General features: G+C 40.6%; 1 protein-coding gene across 4 annotated transcripts in view; it reads right to left on the reverse strand.

Moving 5' to 3' along the window:
• Positions 1-5903: 5903 nt before the first annotated feature.
• The window catches only part of ATP7A (ATPase copper transporting alpha), a 31642-nt gene continuing 14664 nt past the window's right edge, over positions 5904-22881 (reverse strand). For 2 of the 4 annotated variants that reach the window (XM_082323118.1, XM_082323119.1), the window contains exons 5-23: positions 21192-21398; positions 19985-20148; positions 19366-19527; positions 18673-18749; positions 18273-18498; positions 17584-17817; positions 17194-17285; positions 16645-16772; positions 16328-16482; positions 15884-16018; positions 14848-15042; positions 14455-14637; positions 13917-14130; positions 13110-13256; positions 12525-12667; positions 11980-12183; positions 11252-11369; positions 10633-10735; positions 5904-9798 (exon numbers count right to left, since the gene is read on the reverse strand). In XM_082323118.1, coding sequence (XP_082179244.1) covers positions 9522-9798; positions 10633-10735; positions 11252-11369; positions 11980-12183; positions 12525-12667; positions 13110-13256; positions 13917-14130; positions 14455-14637; positions 14848-15042; positions 15884-16018; positions 16328-16482; positions 16645-16772; positions 17194-17285; positions 17584-17817; positions 18273-18498; positions 18673-18749; positions 19366-19527; positions 19985-20148; positions 21192-21398 — 3164 coding nt within the window. In that variant the 3' untranslated portion in view covers positions 5904-9521. The remainder of the gene's footprint in view (positions 9799-10632; positions 10736-11251; positions 11370-11979; positions 12184-12524; positions 12668-13109; positions 13257-13916; positions 14131-14454; positions 14638-14847; positions 15043-15883; positions 16019-16327; positions 16483-16644; positions 16773-17193; positions 17286-17583; positions 17818-18272; positions 18499-18672; positions 18750-19365; positions 19528-19984; positions 20149-21191; positions 21399-22881) is intronic. The other 2 variants (XM_082323120.1, XM_082323121.1) reach the window with 2 other exon arrangements.

Consider the following 22881-nt stretch of genomic DNA (forward strand, 5'->3'; position numbering starts at 1 on the left):
CTATTTATATTAAAAGGCTTTGACTCATGTATCACATATTTCACTATGGGGTTTTAATACCACAGTTTAAAAATAAGGGTTTTTTAAAATTATTATTTAAAAGCTATTGAATTGATTTGTAATACAGATTTTCTTGGATAATCGAAGCTGATGGTGTTTGGGGCACATATTTTGATATTCAATATAAATATCAGACATACTCCCCTCATCAATCTTAACTGCACATTTATCTGTTTTAATGCAATCAGCTCCTATCTTTTGCCCTAGACCTTGAATACCGCCTACTTAAAAAAATGGGTAACAAATTAGTCTAACAATGATCACCAACCCATAAAAAGCCAAATCCCCGGTTATACCCTGCCAATAGATTTGCCATTGAACCCCGTGTTCGGGGAACAGAGCAAACCAGAGGTGAGAGGCTTGGGGCAGCTGCCCCCGCCTCCGGCGGCTGCCTGAGCCCAGCACCCGGCCCAGCACCCCCAGTTTTATGAAGCAGATGCTGTTTCTGGACTTTTTAAGAAACAGGGCCCTCTAGGGGAAGGTGGGTGAGAACTCACTGGGAAATATTAACGCTGTAGCAATATTTCTCCGTGGTTTCACGGTTCCTGCAAGGTGCCATGGAAGGGTTTTTTTTCTGCTTCTTGGTGAGAAAATTCCTCCCCAAAACTCTGCCAGGTGCCCTTTCTATGCTCTTTCCTTATTTCTAGTTACCTGATGCCCTCATAGGCTTTCCTCTTTATCATGTTTAAATATATTTTTTTAGTTGCACTTAATTTAAACTTTGGAACTTACGAATGTGCTTTGTTAATTTGTAATTTGCTCCGTTCCCAAAGCACTGAGCACTGAAGGAATAAGCAGATCTTGTCCTTTTCTCCTCAGTTTCTCTCTTACCTCCTTAACGAGGGCCATTTCTTACAGCGCAAACCAAAGTTCGGGTGCTCTGGGGTAGGCGGGCTGCGGAGGTGAGGCCCCAGTAAAGAGCCGTCCCAGCACCAAGTAAAAGAGCGGAGCCAGGAGGAGGCACCGATTCAGCTCTGCTTGGCTTTTGTCTTCTGAACACGCAATGGGAAGAAGCTCCTCGCTGCTCGTGCAGATCAGGCCTTTCGGAGAAAGGAGACGTCATTAGTTTGGGGCTATTCTGCATTCACCGTGGATGTCTACTGCGTTCACCTCCATGGGTGACCGTGCCTGCTTTGAACTCGAGCATTTTACAGCAGGGAACGTTCATTTAGGTACTCTGTAAATTATCAGCCAGCTGCGGCTCTGTGGAATTAGCAAAGACTTAAGCAGTAGAGAAATTACAAGGGATTTGTTACAGTGTGCTTGCACAAGGTTAGCGTTCGCCTTTTTATCCTAAATAAAATGTGGAGTTACCTGCTGGCAAACTTCCTTGCCCTTCAGGGCGAGGCAGGGCCTCTGCCTCCATCTGTGATCGTAAAGCACTCGCTGCACTGTGAGCATTACCAGGTAGAAGCATTGGAATTTAAGGACAAATTAGGCAAATATATTAAGATTTATACCCACAAACTATTACTCTGAAGATTAAAGTTCATGTGAGCACAAATCCTGTATGTTCTCACCAGCTCTAGCTCTGTCTGGTTTTTGTAATCCTTCCCAGCTCTTGCGTTTAATGATCTGTTGGGATACGGAGTTTGAGTAGCTGGTCTGGCACCGTGGAAAAAACTGCCTGAAGCATGGGCAAGATTCTAAGCTTCCAGCACCGCTGTAGCCAGAGAATAAATGTGTGCATCCCCTGCCTAACGTCAGCAGGTTGGCAAGTGATTGCACGCAATCTCGTTTCTAACATTAGCAGGGAATGAAGGGCTTCAGGTCTGTCTGAGTATAAAACTGGGTGGGGGGTTAAACTGAAAATGTGAAGGAATCCTGCTCTATACACATTGTCTCTTTTTTCTTGCATCTGAGCATGTATGTGTACAGCTCTCAAACTCTCCTTACAAAGTTTAAGAGATGTGTTTAATGGGATTTAAAAATAAAAAAACAAACCACCTTACCTCTTCAGCAGTTTTCATTCCTGACCTAGTAGACATGATACAAATTCACAGCTATTACTTAAATTATCCAGTCAACTGGAAGGAAAAAACAAACAAACAAACAAACATTACCAGTAGCGCAGCATCAAGACAGATGCTGAATTTTGAATCAAAGTCTGACCATTAGGGCTTGTCAAACTGTACTGCAGAGATGCTTTCTAAAAATGTTACATAAAATAAAAAAAAGAGCATCTTAAGAGAAGATAATGTAACCATACTAAAATGAAAGCATCTAGGGAGTGGTTAAAAAAAAAAATTATGCAGGAACTGTGCGCTGGTAAAATGGACTCCCATCAGGCCCGAAAACACGATGTTTCAGGCAGCAGCTCCAGTATTAACCAGTGGAGTACCTGGCTATGGCAGGCTGCTGGAATACAGCATTTCTGTATGCTTCTGTAATGCCAAACAAGAAAAGAAGTTTTAGAATGACCTTAATCTTATCATTAGCTACTATATAATTTTCCATCAGAGCCCTAGAAGTTGATATTTGTTCCACTGATTTCATACAGGGTAAAATGAACCTATATTTGATCCAAATAATTTAACCTTTTTTTTTTCCCCCCCAAAACCAGTAATATTGAATGCGAGAGCTCTGCTCACCACTCTCACAGGTGCTTGCTGCCACCAAGGGATGAGACGCAGGTGAGAGGCTGCTGTAGTAAACACCTGTATGAGCTAATGTAAACCTGACATCAGTGGCTTGCAACAGAATTTACTCTGTGATAACTCAAAGTTTTTCACTTTGGAAACATCATTGACTTGTCAGATTTCAGGGAAGGAGAGGCATTTTCAAATTCCAAGAGAGTCTTAATAATTTCTAATTCTGTATCTGTTAAACTTGGTGTTACTTGAATCACAGATGATGCACATTGGCCAGATGAATGCAGAGGTTTTTGTTCCCAAGAACATTTGGCACAGGATCTGGGGACTCCTGGCTACTTAACGAGCATCTGAGGCTTTCGGTTTTGGGTTTTTTGTTTGTTTGTTTTTTAAATATAGGTTGTTATAAGTAAGATATTTCAATGAATCCAGATCAGGGTCCTCCAGTGATCTTTCCTAAAACTACGGAACCTTCAACTGAGATAATCTTAAGAGTCAGATGTGTTAATCTGGCGAGTTTTCTGTTCAGAGAGGTGGTGCAGCTTCACAGCAGGGTAACTTACTTGACTTCGGTATTTCTCTTGCCAAGATGCCAGAATCTGGGAAGTGCAATTTATAAGGGAAATTCTGTTGTGTGTTAGCCAAAAGACTTTCAATTATGGAAGATACTTACCACCACCAGTGATACCAGGTAACCTGGGCATATGGCTGCGTTCTGTGCAGCAGGTACGAAGGCCTGGTTTGCTGGCGCGTGGTACCTTACCGGGACACTGCAGCTAGGCTGGCCAGTCCGCGCTGACTCGTGAAAGTGAGCTGCTTTCTATGAGACTCAAAAGATAAAGATTTTCCAGATCTCAAAACACACTTTCACTGATACAGCCTATTTTATTCCACTTTAGCCTTCTGACTATAAAGCTGCTGAAAACCAAAAGGTCTTAGAAAACAAACGTTTGATCTTCCCTAACTGAGGCTGAGATGCATTTTGTACCTGGGGAGACTGACTAAGGCTGTAGGCAAACCTCCCTTACACAAGTTGCATGGCAAGTATTGTATCCATCCCGTGCACAGTGACGGAAGCCTGAGGCTGCGGACCAAGGTGCTTTTGATCCACTTCACTAAACAATCTGCTGCAAAACTGTAGCTGGATAGATATGCAAAAATAAAGTTCTAGCGGATTTTTGTTTTATTTTTTTTTTTTAAATTCAGTCATAGCTAAAACAGCCTGTTCAATTTGAAACAAGAAGGTTCACACACTCTCTTAACCCAAATAACTAAAAGCCTAAATTAAACAAACCTAAATGTTTTGGTTACTATTTCTGTGCAACAAGCCTGTATTTTTAAAACCACAAGTGCTAAAAACTGTAGGTTTCCACACTTGCTGGGGCATAGTAGGCCAATGAGAGTCAGTCTGAGATGATGAAATTACAGGGTTGTGTCTTAATCGAAAGCAAAATTCTTCATCTTGGAAAAACTTGGATGCAAACTTAAGTCTACACAACAGCAGAACTAATGAAAACAAAGACTCATTCTGCCTAAAATTAGCAGTCACCAAACATGTCTGGACAGCCCAGGGGATCTCCCACGCCTCGCTCATTTAGAGCTGGCCTCATTCACGCTCCCCGGCAGCGCGGCCTCATGGATTCTCTCTCCCAGCCTGCTCCCCGGCGCGGCAGCATCTGCCCATCCAGCTGCGGCCAAGCAGCGAGGTCTTCATCACGCAGCATCACACTGAAAGCCTCCGCACCATCCCCCAGTGAGACCAGCTCCACTCTAGGCAGAGAGGAGCTGGGGTCACAGGGAGAGAGCAGATCTTTGCAGGACCCTGGCCCGGGCAATCCAGAAAAATCAAAAAGGCGATACAATAAAAATAGCACCACAAAACTCCAGAAGCCAGCCTGGCCAATCTACCTGCAAACAGGCATAAGGCATGGTGGAGAGGCAGCCTGGCAAACACTGGGAACAAGAAGTGGTTTGGACAGGGCAGTTTTCAGGGCAATTTCATTTTTTAAATGAAAATAGGAAAACCAGCTCAGAGGACTACTGGAGCATTCAGTCATCGTTTACTTAAAATGCTTGAGAGATGCTTCTAGAAAACTCAAAAATATAAGACCTGTTCAGGCTTCACACCTTTTTTCCATCCTGACAAAGTGAAGGTAGAAAACCCCCTGGAGATGCGCTGGCCATCCGAGACCACAGCCTGGGGACCAGTCAGGCAGCCAGGCCCTGCTCTGCAAGGTCAGCCGGGGAGCCACGGAGGGGATCTCCTGTTACTGCTCCTCACTGCTTCAAACACAGTTCAGGATAGTATCTCTAGGCTTTGGCAGGAGATTTGTGCTAGGTTTCGACTCAATTTGATCATTTTGGGGATGGAAGCCCAGCCATCTCCATGAGAGGAACACAGGAGCACTCACACTGGATTTTCCCCACCACTTCATGCTTGGGAGACGGAGCGACTGCATAAACCACTGCGCTTCAGCCAGACTCTTCTCACTAGCACCAGTGAAAGAACAAGAGGCAATGGGCACGAACTGAAACACGGGAAATTTCATCCTAACGTAAGAAAACACTTTTTTAGTGTAAGGGTGGTTGGCCACTGGAACAGACTGCCCAAAGAGGTTGTGGAGATACTAAAAATCTCAGTCCTGGGTGACCAGCTGTAGCTCACCAGCTTCGACAGGTTTCGACTGCATGACCTCCAGCAAGTCTCTTCCACCCTCAGCTATGCCACGATTCCGTAATACAGCGATGCTCTTTACATGATGATTACTCCACAATTTCCCAACTTGCCAACAGCCCTACAGTTTCACGTAGGCCGAGCATCTTGCTCGAGGCCACGCAGTTTAGCAGAGCTGGAAACACACAGCAGAAAGCCTGATCCTCAGCCTTTTGCCGAACAAGCAAAAAGCAGCAGTGCTTCACCCTTCCCGTTTCACCCAGAGCGCTCTTACTTGGGGAAGATGAAGCGCACATGGCACGCAAAGCTGCTCTCAGAACCTCCATCCTGTAGGAGCCCATTTCGACCTGCCGCAGGGCGACCCAGCATCATCGCGTCCCCCAGGCGCCACGTTTGGCCTTTTAATTGAACAGCGCGGAGGAAAGAGCGGGGAGAAATTTTGCGCAGCTGGCAGTAGAATCTGTTAAGTCAGCAAAAGAAATATTTAAAGGCGATCATAGAACATGATTTAAAACAGTCTTCGGATGTTATATTTTTATTACATAGCTTATAATTGCCATTATAATGATGGAGGCACAGTCTTAAAAGAAGAGGAAGTGTGAGACTACATGTTTCTAGATGTAAAGAAATGCAACAGCACTTAATTAACATGCCTCAACAGCATTCATTTCTCCAGTCTTCATAGCAAAATTGAATAAAAAAAAATCTCAAGTTTAAAACATTTCATTGGAAGTTCTAAGCAAAAAATAAACATAGTTTTTAATAAATAAAAATGCTTGCTTGCTTCCATGGTGTTTTTTTAGCTTCACATTCTTTTTCGTATAAAATTTCAAGTGTCTACTCTTTTAAAAGTTTATTGGTAAGATTCAAAGAGCAATTTTTAAAGCCTTGAGCATATGTACTTTGTTTTTTTAAATAGAGCACAGGTTTTATAAATAGCTAGTTACAGAAAACAATAAAATAGACAAACTAGTAATACAATTTCGTTTGTAACTCTGTGTTTCAAAGCGATATTTTAAATTCCTGAATCCCAACTGTCTCCAACAGGAATAACATATTTACATATTAAAACATTTACATTTGGGAAAACATTTAGCTTGCACATCATTTCACTTGCACTGTACATTCAAACTGAAAAATATTTTGGTTCTTCAACATAAAGCACCTTATATAATATTTTAATCACGAGTTAAACACACTGTAAGTCATTATCACACTTTGGGGGGGGGGGGGAAGGTGTTGGACAGACAACCTATTTTCAAAGATCCAGACTCTGAATTTCTTGATCAGCTATACGTTACTCAAATGCACTGTGTACTAATTCAAGTTCAAAAGACGAGTCCAGACAGATTTTCCCAGAGAGGAAAACCGGATCGAAAGGGACTTCTTGGGTCAGTAAGTCCTGACCGCTGCTTTTGCTGGCATCATTTTATAGACGCCTCTTTCAGAAACATGACAGCCATTTGCTCTAACAGAAGCTGTCTCAGAACCGAATAGCTGTTAGAGTTAAAAAGCTTCATCTCAGTTCAAGCCTAGATTTGTCACAACCACCTTATACCCGTTCATTCTGGAGCTAACATTGGTCTTCAGCTTAGTTATTTCCTCTCTCTCGAGTTTGATCCTGACTGTAATTACAAGCTGCTACCCCACTCCCTCTCAGCCAGCACTTTCCTGTTCCTTATTCCCCGATAATCATCTCTGCACCTCAGCAAGTACCCTGGTTTTGAAAAGTTGCCTGATTTTGCTGTAACTGGAACAAATGCTGGGTTTCACAGAACATGGAAAAGCCTAGAAAAACATCTGTATTGGGAAAAAGTTGGTGATAAAGCCAGCATTCCACTGTAAGCATTCAACCTACGGACAATTTGGACAATAAAAGGTCGAAGCCAAAATGCTCTGAAAATATATTCGGAAATAATTTAACAAATTCTTCATTCTGCTTTATCTACCAATCAGGAATATAACCCTAAATTACTACTCTATTTCCTGCAGTAAGAGCATGATGTCTGTCATTTACGTACCATATACACCATAACCAGGAGCTGGACCAGCACCTGCAGTAGTGAAACTCCCATCCGAAAGCATGCTAGGATCTGCCTTTTCACGGCAAAATTAAGACCACCCATCAGCACAATCCTGACAAAAATATGCAGAATACTTCCCTTTCATCTGCAGAATCTCGCCAAGAACAACACCGAGAATGAGCGTGGATAAACGAGACAACTTAAATCTTTGGAAACAGTTTGCATGGTCGTGAAGCACTAAAACACCATCATAACACGATCAAACAGTTTTTCGGCAACTATCGGCTTTGTAAGAAACAGCTTTGCTACTGCAAACTGAGAACAACATCTTATGGAATGGCTTTGCAGAAACGTATCTCAGCATTTCTTAACGCTACAATATATAAATATAGCTACAACCTAATTTAAAAAAATAATCTATATTCATGTAGCGATATTAAGAACCTAAATCCTGCAACAGAAATACTTTGTTTCTTAAACTAGTGGCAGCAACAAATGATGTTGTTCTCCTCACTGCAATATAACAAGTATACTGATTTACTAGCAACATATTCCATAGCACAACTCTTCTGTTTTCATACACTGCTATTTTTCTGGTAGTTCTCGAATAAAATGCAAAAGTTACTCACTTACGACTTTTTACATACGCACTCTATGCACTGACATCAGACTTCAAGTTAAAAACGAGACCATTACACAGATCTCTCTACCGTACTCCAAACTGAATATTTCTCCTCCACAAGCAGAGACTGGAATTACATGTTTACACCATGGACTGTATTTTGTAATATAATTCAACATTATCGAACCTAGTGATTGCTTTAGATAGCTGTCTCAGCAGAGGACTTAAAGAGCAAAGTTTATTAAGTAACAAACAGGTAGCTAGCTAATGGGTGATGAACACCTTTATTTCTCATTGAGAATATTTTTAATATTAACGATTTAATGACCAAAACCTGTGTTTTAATATTTCAGTGCAGTAACAAATGAGGATTGTCTTAATTCACAAAGTCTGGATCTGAACATCCCCAGCAAAGGAGGTCTGGATCAGCCTACGGAGTGGATTCTGGACCATTCCTGGTACACAGACACTTATCTCTACAAGCAGCTGATGTTAGTGCAGTACCCGACACACAATAAGTTCTTTGATGGTGTTAGATATCTGCAAAGACTGAACCGTAAAGATTTTACAGGTAGTCTGCGTGACACCATTCAAACTATTCTGGTTTGTTTAAGGAGTGCTATTAGATACTGGTAGCGAGCACAAACTACATTGCTGCCTTCCTAAAAGCTAAACATTTCTGCTAATACCACATCACATTCATATCATATTTGTATGTTGCAGGAGTTTTTGGCTTAGGAGAGGCTGGGAATAAGCAAACCTCCCAACCCGTTCAACCTTCAAGCAGACAATCTTAGTAGTCGGAGTGTACTGGGGCATGGATGTAGAGAGTTAAATGTGGGTATGACGTTAGAAAGCAATCCCAAAACCTCTCCGTTATCTCTGCCTCGGGGGAATCCAAATCACAAATGGCGAGGCGATTTGAAGCTAGGAGTGTGAAAAGCTGGAACCAGATGTCTGTAAAAAGAAAAGGCATTTGAAAGAAACTCTTTCTGGTAGAAGGCAGGCTATGGAAACAAGAGGGGTCCTGGAAGTTTTGAAGTAAGGCACATCTATCTATCTGCAAACCCAGAACCTGCAGTATTTTGCAGATGCAGTAACTTATAATTTTTTAACACAGTACTAAACTTGACTATGCATAAAGTAGCCTGTTTTAAGGCTGGGAAATAAGTTTCTGGTTCCTTAGTTTCCTCGACTGTATTTTGACATTTTGGGGAAAAAAAAAAAAAAAATCCAAATCTATACTGCAAGCTTTATGGAACGGTAACACAGTCCTGTTCGCAAGCATTAACAGCCCCTGCACCACTTTGTTTGGTAAGTCTATTTAAAAAAAAAAAAAAAAAAAAAAAAAAAAAAAGAGAGAGACCCTGGAAATAAACTGCAAATAAACTAGCTTTCTACATTAAAGAAGAAATACATCTGAAGAGACCTCCAGAAATGATGAGTACATGCACAGACTTCTAGACAGCTGTTTTGGTTGTCTTTTCATTTTGCTTCACTTTTTTTTTTTTTTTTTTTTATGCTTAGCAGGGTTGGGAGGGGCAAGTCTTTCATAATGCCGTGTCATCATCTTCTCCAAAATCCCCCACCAAAAGTGAATGCTTGTCTGGTTCATTAAGAACTATGCTGTTCACAGAACGCTTGTCTGAAAAGAGGGAATTTATAGAGGCTCTACTGTAATTGATGATTCGATCCATTAAGCTCAGTTTAGGAGAGCCTGTCCCAGTCTCATCAATTCCAATGTGAACACTGATTTCTGACGGACTCTTGTGCCTCATTTGGCCACGGGCTCGGAACTCGAGTTTTTCAGAACTTGGTTTCTGGTACCTAAGGAAGGAAAAAACAAAAGATGACAGTACAGCTCAGGTTGAAGTACAGCGCACTAAAATATGGACAGAAACTAGCCTGCATGCTATGATCATGCACAAGCCAGAGATATTTTATAATTTGATCGATTATACAGTGATGAAAGTTTCAGATTTTGCAAGGCTCCTATGCAACCAGAAGCTAACTCAGTGCTTTGTGGCCAGGATGCAGAACAGGTAAAGCTGACACGCATCGCTCGGTATTTAACTGCGTCGGTGATGCTAAGCATCTGCAAAACATATTGGCAAAACGCATCTACTGAGAGTGGACCGCTGGAGCTATCGTTCACCAACTCTTCTACTCTCCTTCTTCTGAAACCTCATGTGTTCGCTGAACAGCGAAAGATACCGTTCCCACCACAGTGCTACACTACTCCTCACTGCAGGGTAAGGAACAATAATGCGATGACAAACGCAGCAGCTTGGTTCACTGCAACAATCCTCAGTGTCAGCGCGGTGTTTACAGCTGCACTGTCTCAGAAGCCAGCACGTCCCGACGAGATTTCTCACAAATATACAAAGGCCACTAAGGAATTTTCCACGCCAAACACAATTCTGATTTGTACATTTCTCTTCACATTAGAAATGACATTTTTAAACACTACTGTCTGAAGCACTTTGGACCAACTGACTCCTCTTCTCAAGCAAGAACAAAACCAATTGCTGCTAAACGCAGACCTGCCTGAACCAAAGAGCTTTGAAATCTGTCATAGTCCCACACTTATTTTCTGCCATTCAAAGTGAAAGACCTGAGCTTCAAATCCAGGTTACAAACTACAAAACTGTTCATACTCACATCTTTAACAGCAAAGAAGAAAGCACAACAGAAACAGAGGAGGCAGCCATTGCTGCAGATCCCATCCAGGGCTGCAAAACCAAACCAATGGGCAGGAAGACGCCTACAAAAATAAACCAGCAATAAGTTCAGAGCAGGAACACAACATTATTCAATATTAACATATACAATTTCACATGGACTGTCTAATTTTTGTCATATTTCAGTATGTTAATAATAGCATTTTAGTTTAGTGTTAAATAACAAATATATTTAATACATAAATATTTGTGTTCTATCTCAACTAGAACCTACAGGTAAATACAGCCAGATGTGTCGCTTATGCAGCCTGAAATTCAGAGTTAGCCATGTCTTGCCTGCCTTGCAGTAAACTGTTTGTTCACAGGATCAGGCTCATTCAATAAAGCTTTTATCTTAAGGTTATTTTGATGTGCCGAGCATATCCATAATAGCCACAATGCAGGAGGAGGACAGCTCACAAATATACCACTGCAGAGAACTCTGCACTTACTGACAGTCAGAAATAAAGAAAACGGATACCCTTCCACACACTAGTAAATCACCGCCATCTTCTACTCACTAAGCACAATCTTATTACTGCAGGGAAACATCCACATACCAGCAGCTATGGGAACTCCAATGAGATTATAAATTAGAGCAAAGACAAAGTTGATCCGGATCCTTTTCACAGTTTTCCTCGATAAATCTATACTTGCTACCACATCCATCAAGTCATCCTGCAAGTTAATATGTTTATTGGAGAAGTCAGAGAGAGAAAAAAACCCCATACATGTAGTGTGATCATACTCCTATTTTAAAGCTAACTACCATAACTGGCTGTAACAGGCTACGTGTAGGAAGTACGCTGTAGGTTGCCCTAGTTTGCCCGCATAGAGCCCATACAATCAGCGCCAACCTTATTCCAGATGTCATCATAACCCAAATAATGTAAACAGCACCACACAGTACAGCTCTAGACACTGACCACAGTTTCTGTCAAGGTGTTGTTGATATGTAGGAAGAAGTGACTAAAACCTTGGCGGTACAGTGGTATGTTCCTGAAAGATAATTTATGTTTGCCAAAGGTCAGGTCACATTTTCCTCCTTGGTTCGCTCTCAAACTTCAATTACCCCCAAATTTGTAGTACCCAGAAAATGGGGAAGTTTCCTTCATAGGATAATTACCACTACACTAAACAAACAGGATGAAGACAAGCTCTTCTCTGCTCCAGTTCTCCTGCCTTATGAAGGTTCTACACCTCAGCAGTGGTCTGAATCATTCAAGACATGCTGGGCCTTCTAACCCCTCTTATCATCTCATTTTAATGAAGCACTCTTATTTCTTACCCTAATTAGAACCACATCAGCTGCCTCAATGGCTACATCAGTACCCGTGCCAATAGCAATTCCCACATTGGCCATAGCAAGAGCTGGGGAGTCATTGATACCATCTCCAACCATGGCCACCCGTCTTCCTTCGTCTTGTAACTGTTTCACTTTGGCTACTTTGTGGGAGGGAAGAACCTCTGCAAACACTTTGGTGATGCCAACCTAACGAGAGAGAAAGTACAAAACCATCTTGCAGCTTTTCTACTAGTTATCAAAGCTTCTGCCTTTAATAATGTGACGAGGAAGGCTGAAACCCATGTTATCACTCATGAGCTAAAGACCAAACCCATCTGCTTTGAAAATAGCTTTGAATTCAAAGTTGATGCTGCTTCCATTCAAAAAGGCTTCTTTTGTTCCCCCCTTATTCTGGATTTGTTTACATTACCATTTTTCACAACAGACCAGTTCTATGCCAGCCACAAGCAGTATCAACATGACACAACGTGCTTCCTGTAAGTGGGTCGCAGCAAGCTTCAAACGCACGCACACGTGTAACAGCTTACCTGAGAGGCAATAGATCTTGCTGTTTTGCTGTTGTCACCAGTCATTAGGACAACTTCTAATCCCATACTCTTCAAAGTGTAGACTGCCAGCTCAGCTTCTGGTTTCACAGTATCAGCGATAGCTATCAAGCCACAAAGCACTCCTAAAAGAACAGAAAGAAAGAGTGTGTTTGTAATAAAGGTCTTTATTGCTTTACGAAAAAACCATAACTTTTTTCCCCAGTAAGACCAATTCCAGAAACAGTTAATATTGACTGTAAAAAGCAGAATGAGAACAGATATCAGGGCAGCAATGTTTAAGGCAATACAGAGCATGGACTGTCCAACAACAAAAGAAATGCTTTTTTTCTCCTTTCTTCCCCTTTGCTCTCTTTGAAGTCTTTGCATTGTGTCCAAGTCTCCTGTCAACTAAGAAAGGCAGGGAGAGGTCTCTCTCAAATGAGAAGTGTTATAAAACTAGCTAATGATCTCTCTTCATCCCATTACGCTGCTTCAGTATAACTGCTATGACATTACTACTTATTAATTTCTATTTAAATAGTGACAAATCAACCTCTGAATAAAAAAAGACAGCATTGAACTTACCATCAACAGCTGCTAGAACTGCTGTGCGCCCTCTCCGCTCATGTTCCGTCATGGCTTTATCAACTTCATTTTTAACAAGGAGGCCATTTCTGTTCATCCATTCCCGGTTCCCAATGAGAACAGAGTATTTTTGAGAAGTCATAGTAGCTGAAGGAAGAAAATACAATCCTACCATCACATGGATAACCAGGAAGCTTCCCTCCAGCTAACCCTAACCAGGTTCTCCCAGTATGCACTGAAATACCATTACAGAGAATCCAAACAGAAAGAAAGTCTTCCTCAACACTTTCTGCCCTACCAATCTTTTCACGTGTTCTTGACAAGACAGACACTAACATTTCTCCAGTAATGGGTAGTTACCACATCAGTGGACCAAGAATCACAGGTCAAAGGACAGTAAAGGACCAAGTCCCTTTCTCAATGCTTCTAATTTATATGTACAGCCCAATATAATTGAAAGATCTAACAATGAGCTGTTCTTGATTGAAAACCAGTCAGTTACGCAAATACACATAATTTTGGCTAGCAAATGGTAACTTGGGATGAAGCAAAAGTAAACACAGAGAGAGGTGAAAGACGATTCTTCTATGATTTTCCCGCCCCATATTCAACACAACTTCAAATTGCATTTAATCAAAATGTCCCGAGTGATGTGTGAGCATGAAATAAACTAATGACCAACTATTTCACGTGTGCCTTGATGAACCCAGTTCTCCAGGGCAGAAAAAAGTGACCTCATTCTTAAGGATCCTAAAGACACAAAAGCAAAAATTATCCATTTTATTCTATAAACCAGAGTTAGCTTACTTGGTAGTCCAGCATCAATAATCAAAGCAGGCTGCACCGATTCGTCCATATTTTCCTCAATTTTCACAAGTGTCACATTTTTTATATTGTTTTCTTCAACCATTTTATTTTTCCTGTAGAGTAATGCTTCAATATTGGTGACTTTACAACTAATGCCGCAGCCTGGAACTACCTGAAAATCTGTACATGTCCCAAGAGTTTCCGAGTCCAGTTCCTAAAGAAAAAGGATGCAAACTGAGAAAATTTTTAAATATATAAAAGCATGCTGCATTTACAAACCCCACAAAATAAAGTGCAGTCAAACTAACGCTAACAGGAGCGGAGAAATATTCAATCAATCATCAAAACTTAATAAGTTTGAGTATCCAGTACATCTAATACGGTATTAAGTGATTTACGTGGCTCCACAATTTTCAGCTTTCCCAATGGAATACATCAGTTACTTTCTAAATAACTCAAGACTATTCATACGTAGTAAGTACTGCAAGAGAGGTTCTTCCATAACACAACCTACTCTTTTGCTGTATAAATAACTTACCTTTTTGCAGTATTTTGTTATTGCTACTCCAAGAGGATGCTCGCTATTACTCTCTGCAGTCCCCACTATCGCCAGCATTTTATTATGTGGTAGTTGGTTACCCTCCACTAGAAACTTCACCTGCGTCACTTCTGGAGTCCCATGAGTGATAGTACCTGTCTTGTCAAATACAACCACCTTTACCTGCAGCAAAACAGGAAGACCTCATTCAATGAGCAAAGCTTTAGCGTATAGCTTCCTCAGAAAACCACCGAATTTACAAACATGTACCGATCATGCATCGCTTACTAACATGTACTGATGTACACGTAACGATCTGCTCAGGCAGCAATTGGCAAAATGCCGCCAATCCCAGCCTTTAAAGTTCTTGTAACGATAACCCACATTTCTTACCTTATGTGCCATCTCTAGCGGCTCTCCTCCTTTGATCAGTATGCCGTTCTGAGCTCCTACTCCAGTACCAACCATCACAGCTGTCGGGGTGGCTAATCCCAGAGAACAGGGGCATGCAATACACAAGACTGTGATGGAGGCTTGGAAAGCAAAGCGGATTATCACTTCGGCTGAAGAAATGCTCTTATTGTAACCCTAGTGACAGAAGTTTATTTTAGTAATAGAAGAAATTGAACAATAGAAACAATGTAGTCAACTACACATTGCCTTTGCCGTTAAAAAATCTGCAAATATAAAAGCTAAAGTATTAAAATTTAAAAGTAAGCACAGACACATTATGCAAAGCTACGATTAATGACTAAATTAATGACTAAGTTCTGTTCTATACTGCATATACCCATGATCTGTTTTATTTATAGGACATTTTCCTAAATAAGTTACCACGTGCTATGAAAACTCTTATACTCTGTAATGCAATAAAAGATACTCTATTAGCAATATGTACAATAACAAAGAAAGAGGATATGAAGATTGCTTTCCTGGAAACTAATAAATTCTAATCAGAAATAGCCATGAACCAAGAAACCTGTGATCTAAGCAACCCTAAGCTACAAGTTAGGATCCTGATCCTCCTCTGGCATCTGTGATGACGATGAATTCCACTGATTTCAAAATGAATTTACACAGAGCTATGCTAACAAAACCAGATGCAGAATTGGAGCTTGTGTGGGAACTTCTTTTCCCCACAGAGAAATTTTGATGATTAGTATTTACTTTTATTTTTAATTAACTTTTTTTTTTTCCCTAATACTAACTTTCAGGAGTTCACTAATTACTACAAATTCTCTTTAAGTATAAATGTAGGAGTGATACAGTGTAAAAATATATGAAAAGTATAATAACAATAACAATAAAATATCTATAGTCAGTAACTGCCTGCAAGGATAATTCAGAAAGGGAACCATTGCAGTCTAACAGACTTGCAGGCTAACTAGTTTTTTAATATTTCAGAAGGTGTTTAAGGAGACTTACTTACCAGAAAGTACTTTTCTACTATTTCAAAATCCACAAATCCAATTATAATCCAGGCAAAAAGGGTAACCACAGAGACAGCCACAATAGAAGGAACGAAGTAGCCACTAAGTTTGTCTGCAAATTGCTGGATAGGAGCCTAGGAAGGAGAAACACGTCAGCTCCAGCAACATTACGCTTACTCTCTTCTATGCCTTCAGACATAGATATAATCACAGCTTCTGTTTGCAGCACATTTGGCGTACCACATTTTATAATTACATAGTTACTTAATAAGACGATGAGACTTGGAACAGTAGACCGTATCAAAGTCCTTATTCAGCAAGATACTTCATTATGCAACTGCAATTCAAATCTAAAAAATCTTAACCACTCTTCTAAATGATTTTGTATGCTGATGCCTAAACGATAAGACAAAACCCAAATGCTTAACTTGATAATACTCTACCTTTGAGGTCTGGGCCTCCTCCACAAGTTTAACAATCTGGGAAAGAGTTGTATCAGCTCCAACATGGGTTGCCGAAATCAGTAGTGATCCATTCTGATTAATAGAACCTGCAATAACTGTATTGCCAGGTTTTTTAGTCACAGGCATCGCTTCGCCTAAGGAAAGGTCAACAACAGATACTGAAGTATATTTTTCAGTAGTAGCTACCAACTCCTAACATGAAATTAGAAGAGTGAAGGTAACATCAGCTTCAATCTCCCTTCTTCAGACTCGTTTAAAGGAAAACGTCTTTACACTTGCAAAAAGCAAATGCTTACCCGTGATAAGAGATTCATCTACCATAGAGTGTCCTTCAATAACACGACCATCCACGGGGAATTTGCCTCCTGGGATCACTTTGACAATGTCACCTCGTTGAACCAGTTCGACATCAACTTGCTCTTCACTAGAATGACGTATAGTGGTTTTAATAAGAGACTGTTAGCTGAAGTTACCCAGGCAAAAGGAGTTGTCACTATACACAAAGCATAACTCCATTCATTAACATTGTTAACGTATACAAAAATTGTCAGAAGAAAGGCCATTTTAAAGAGCCCTATGATTATTTTATCATAATTTTATTTACTTGCCAGCTGAGAAAAATCCACTAATTTTCTTATCACAGCAAAAATGAGCAAGATTCCAATGAAACATATCAGAGCAGTGTTAATTTTTCTGCATTTTAACATTTATATCTGGCAAATCTGCCAGCAAATCTGAAGTTATTTGCTTCATAGTTCTATAGAACGGTAACATTTGTCTGTGAATTAAGCATATTAGCAACAAGAAAAGGAACAACAGAAAAAGCAAATGACAAAGCAAGATACCTTAAAAGAACGTTATCAGGGCCCAAGGTAACAATAGTAGCTTCAGTAGCTTGTAATGAAATTAGTCTTGCCAGTGCTTCTGATGTTTTACCCTAGAATAATAATTTTCATATTTTTCTGACTATGCTATTGAAAAAAATTGCTGGGTAAATGACAACTGCATATGTTGCAATTTACCCTATTAAGAAAATACTTTCTGCAAACAGACTTACATTAAGTCATTTCATTTTTTTACTAGTTCAGTTACTAAAGATGATTTTACAACAAAGAAGGTTAAGAGAATCTAACAAAGCTTTTTCATGGGATTTTTTTTTTAAAGGTATACAACATTCTGAAATGATTCTTAGTGTCTTGCAGCTTGTCGATATCATGGGCTTTTATTTTCCTTACCTTTGCAACATGCTCTAGCCACCGGCCCAATGAGATGAACACAAACAGCATAGGAGGCGTGTCAAAGAAAGTTACAGGGTTTACTTTTGCTTTCTCAGCCATGGCAACTAGAAGAATAACAAACGAGTAGACAAATGCAATGGAGGTTGCCAAAACAATGAGCACGTCCATATTTGCAGTTTTGTGCTTCAGTGCTTTGTACGCCTGTATATAGAAGTGCCAGCCTCCAAACACCTGTAATAAGAGCATCAGTTGTATTTTATGCACGCATTTGTCACACACAGCAGCAGCATTTCCATAAGAGAAGGAGACACCCATTTTACGTGTGGTGTTTGCCTTCTCCATCTCTTCCTGAACAAAATCCCAGCTCTAGCCGAGGGCTATGATCTCTGCCGCAGCACTCTCGGGTCTCCTCACCTCCACGCAGTTCCACCAGCTCCTCCCCGCGCCCACCAGCGCAGCTAGGCAGGCCGCCTCAGATGCTGCCCGGCTGCACAGCACCTCTACACTGACTGGCCTGTCCGTAACGGTCCCTAGCACCACTTATTGTGGCAACAGCAGAAGCACATAACCTCAAAAACGTTTTGAATCAGCACAATTACAGTCACTTCTCAAATTTAATTTCTTCATCGCCTTCCATTTTGAGTGCTTAAGCCAAATAAACTAGGAGTTGGCATATGCCCACTTACCTGTACAGGGACACAGAGTAAAAACGACAGAAAATTCATAACAGACAATCCTGGTAGGAGCTGGTACTCCAGGACCATGGAGGAGTGAAGGGCCTCCATTTCCTCACTGCTCATGTTGTGATGTGCGTGCGCATCTGAAAGCCGACTGTCCATAACCATCATGTAAATCATCAGCCCCATGACAGGAATACAGAACACGAGACTCACAACAAAAGACCTTTTCCACCTCAGATTTAAAAAAAGAAGAAAAAAATTGGTTTTGCAGTCACGTGCTGGATAACATTTTAGCTAGCAAGTCTGCACAGTCACACAAAAAAACCCCAAAACATAACTTTACTGTTGATTAAAAAAGAAGAATCAAAGATGTTTATAGAATCCAAGTATGTTCAGGAATACTTACTGCCTTATTTCCTGTTTGTGATCTAGATGACTAGCAGACCTATCTTTTTTGACTAACGAAGTAGTGAAACCTAAATCCTAAGGAAAAAAGCATAATAATTAAAAAAAGAACAGTTGATTTTTAAAGACACTTTGTGCATAAAGTTACTTTACACTTACACACTTTGTGTATAAAGTTACTGCCAGATGGCACCAGCCTTACACTTGATTTACTTTATTAACATTTTTGATATGATTTTTACTAATTTTTAGTTACCTTGCAAAGAAAGAAAAGCAATCTGATGTAGAAATCAACCTTTCTAGAACATTAAAATGCTATTCTAAAATGTGGCTTTCCAAAATGATTATGCCTGAAGCACAGGACTAGAGAAATTGAGGGAGAAAGCCAAGAAACTTATTTCACCTCTCTCCTGCTACAGTACTCATGGATGTGCTTTTTTTTTTTTTTCTGCAAACCTATAGTCGGTATCTTCAACTCTACCACACCCTGGCGTTCCTAGTATTTCTGTTTAAATACTTAGGCAAAGTCATAATAGAGCATTGCTTTTGAGCCAGCAGACGCTGAGAAGATAGCAGATGGGAGAGACGGCTTTCTTTCCTTTAATAGTCTTCCCTTCTCTTCTGTTTCTGGGGTATGTAGCTCTTCAAAGGACACTGGATATTTTATGAAACTTGGTGCCTTCATGAAACTTACCTTTATCACTTGCATAACATCTCGAGGACCTATAATCTCAGGATCGTATTTAATGTGTGCTTTGTTGGTTGCAAGAGCTACCGAGCAGTATAAAACACCATTCGTCTTCATGAGGGTCGATTCTATTTTGTGTACGCAAGAAGCACATGTCATTCCTCTCACCTGTAAAATAAAGGTTCCTTCCTGTTATCAAAACCACAGGTTCCTCAGTAAATGCATCTTAAAAAGTAGGAAAAGAAAAAGTGCTTATGACTATCCTGAATTACTTATTGCATATTTCTGGGGTTTGAAGCACTGAGATGGAGCTCTCTAGTTAAGGATGAGAGCACTATAGAGGAAGCACAGCATAGAGACAAGGTTATTAAGGTCTGCTAAAGCTCTGCTAAAGCTCTTCAAGCTCAGAGCAATATTTCTCCGACTTCAGCGTAGCAGTGAGCCAGCACAGTTTGCAGGACAAGATATAGTTTGTGATACATACCTGATGTACTCTTAGACTTTATTTTTTGTAAATTAAATTCTATTATATGATTAACACTTTAGGAAGTAAACGCTTATGCAAGCACATCTAATAGATAAAAGTAATAACGACGGGAGTGGTTGGTTTTAATTACTAGCTTACAACAAGTTCCAGAATTCCATCTCCTTCACCACAGTTTTCCATCACGGTAGCTCCAAATCCCAGTTCCCGGATGAGCTCTGCAATAGCTGAAGGGTGTATGACAGCAGGATTATACCTTACTTCTGCCTTTCCGGCCATTAGGGCAACAAGTATTGAATGTATTCCTAGAAAACAAAACGTGTGAATGGCAGATCATGTTTAAGAAAAGCATTGCATTTACGGTAACATGATGGCATGATAGCAATTTATTGAAATTGAGAAAGCTACAATATGGATTGTAGGTACACCTAAAGAAAAACGTCATCGTTTTTGGAAGATACATCAACGATGCAACAAAAGCATCTAAGTGTAGGTGTGACAGATGAAAGTGTTACTCCACACGAGTGGCATATTTTTAACAGTTACAACCATTCAACCTATGCTATATGAAAAGATGATCTATTTTTACTTAAAAGAAGTTCTTCTAAAATACAGTTCTGCATACTTTTCTGATCTGCATTTAGCACTTCTAAAAGCCTTTTCTTCAAGAAAGAACATGTATGAGAAAGGGTAGATCTAACTGTGCAATCCTACTGTACACTAAGTGAAAAGGATTTAGATTAATCCATTTTCTAGGGTGAAAAAATTAAATTCCAGGTTAACTTGGAACACATCCATCTTCATTACAATAATTAAACAGTCTACATTAATGACTCTTCATTACATCATAGTCATGCGACTATTTGTTCCTGCAAATATAATCATCACACTGTCAGAAGATAGACATAGTTGTCCTGACTCGCAGAGCTAAAATGAACTTATGTCTCTTTAATCTATATTAATACTGTCCCTCTCTAATAGCTCCCTTTCTAATACAGGCACGTATACTTCTGCCTTTAAGCTGCAGATGTGGGCACGTCCCTCTAGCAAAAAAGATTTGGTTTAGTTTCAAAAGGATCTGTGTTTGATCCCTATATTCTCTTTGGAGCACTCCAACTTCTGCTTTTGCAAAGGCAGTCTCTAGCCAGCGTGCCCACAAAGCAGCAAGAAGGACATTGTTTTCATCCCATGAACCGACAGCGAGCAGACTATGTTCTCACCCCTGAAACACACCAGCAATGGTCCTCCTCTTGACAACCCCCACATTAAAAATGCTGCACAAAAGCGAGATGGATTCCCTAAAAGAAGCGCTTAGAAATTTAACAGATTACACTGACATTTATCTTACCGTCTTCTCGTCTCAAATTTCTCTCAATGTTGGCTACACATGAAGCACATGTCATTCCTGTGACTTGGACATAGCACTTTGATATAGTCTTTGCCTCCTGTCTAGCAAGGTGGGTTGGTGACACTTTGGAGGAAGGCTCGGTTTTGTGAGATTCCAGCTGCACTTCAGGCGAGGGCTGAGCTATTCCCATAGGTAGTTCTGCCTTTGCTGAAAAGGAGATTGCAATTCATGACATTATGAATAGCCACTGCAGTGAGGTATGAGCTGGTACTACACCAGCCATAAATACACGTTGCTGTACATTTAGACCAAAAAATGGTAATTGTACATGTTTTGTCAATCAGATTCATCCATCTGTCAAGAGTAAGCAAAAGAAAACAAGACAAAGGGTCAGGCCACTGAGTAACTTACTGTTTTGCTACTATTTTTCCTTTTGCCTTTCCTCATTGTATTTGTCTGTTCCGTTGCACATCCTTTGTCCTCTTCTGTAGGCTGTAAGCTAAACCTCTGCATTGCAACCTTAGTTTTACACACAATTTTATTGACTTTACCTGGGGCACAAAGCTGAATTTGTAAGCAAGCGCATGTTTTGTAACCAAAGTCAGTGTTCTTGACCTTAGAGAAGGGCTCTCAAACTACAGACAAATGCTTCTTACAGCAATTCAGGAGATGCTATGCTTAGGCAGGAGCAGTACAAAAGGAATTAAATGGGAGCACCTGACCACTTCTTCAGTTATTGTCAGAAAATAGCTCACATACTGTATTTCTCAAAATGTAATCTTACTGAATCAAGAAACAGAGCTTCCCTGTCCCTGCAGGAAGCCTCTCTTCCTATTAATATTCTCCTATATTCTCACTGTAAGTCTTCTGCATTCTACTATCTAGCCATCTGCTCCCACTGTGCAATTACTTTTAGTGTACCAGTCATCACTGTAAGCATCTGTACTGGTTTTGGCTGGGACAGGGTTAATTTTCTTCATAGTAGCTCATATGGTGCTGTCTTTTGGATCTGTGACCAAACAGCGGTGGGAACACATTGATGTTTTAGTTGTTGCTGAGCAGCACTGACACAGAGTCAAGGCCTTTTCTGCCTCTTGCCCCACCCCACCAGCGAGGAGGCTGGGGGGCACAAGGAGCCGGGAGGGGACACGGCTGGGACAGCTGACCCCAGTGACCCCAGGGACATCCCACACCGTATGGCGTCATGCTCGGCACATAAAGCTGGGGGAAGAAGGAGGAAGGGGAGGACATTCAGAGTGATGGCGTTTGTCTGCCCAAGTAACTGCTACGCATAATGAAACCCTGCTTTCCTGCAGATGGCTAAACATCTGCCTGCCGATGAGAAGTAACGAATTAATTCCTTGCTTTGCTTGCACATGCAACTTTGGCTTTACCTATTAAACCACCTTTATCTCAATCCACAAGTTTTCACTCTTTTACCCTTCTCTTCCCCATCCCACCGTGGGGGAGTGAGCGAGTGGCTGGGTGGTGCTCAGCTGCCTACCAGGGTTAACTCACAACAGCATCATTTTAACTTCCCTCACTCATGTCCACACTCTTCAGATTCTTGTCTCCTCAGTCACGCCTGAGCCTGGTTAAATATCCCTTCACTAGTTACTCCACAGGAGACAAGTCTTTGATAATTCGCTATTAAAGAAACTTCTGCGCAGCAATCTGTAATATTTTTCGC

The sequence above is a fragment of the Platalea leucorodia genome (assembly GCF_965183815.1).
Source record: "Platalea leucorodia genome assembly, chromosome: 10".
NCBI classification, from domain to species: domain Eukaryota; kingdom Metazoa; phylum Chordata; class Aves; order Pelecaniformes; family Threskiornithidae; genus Platalea; species Platalea leucorodia.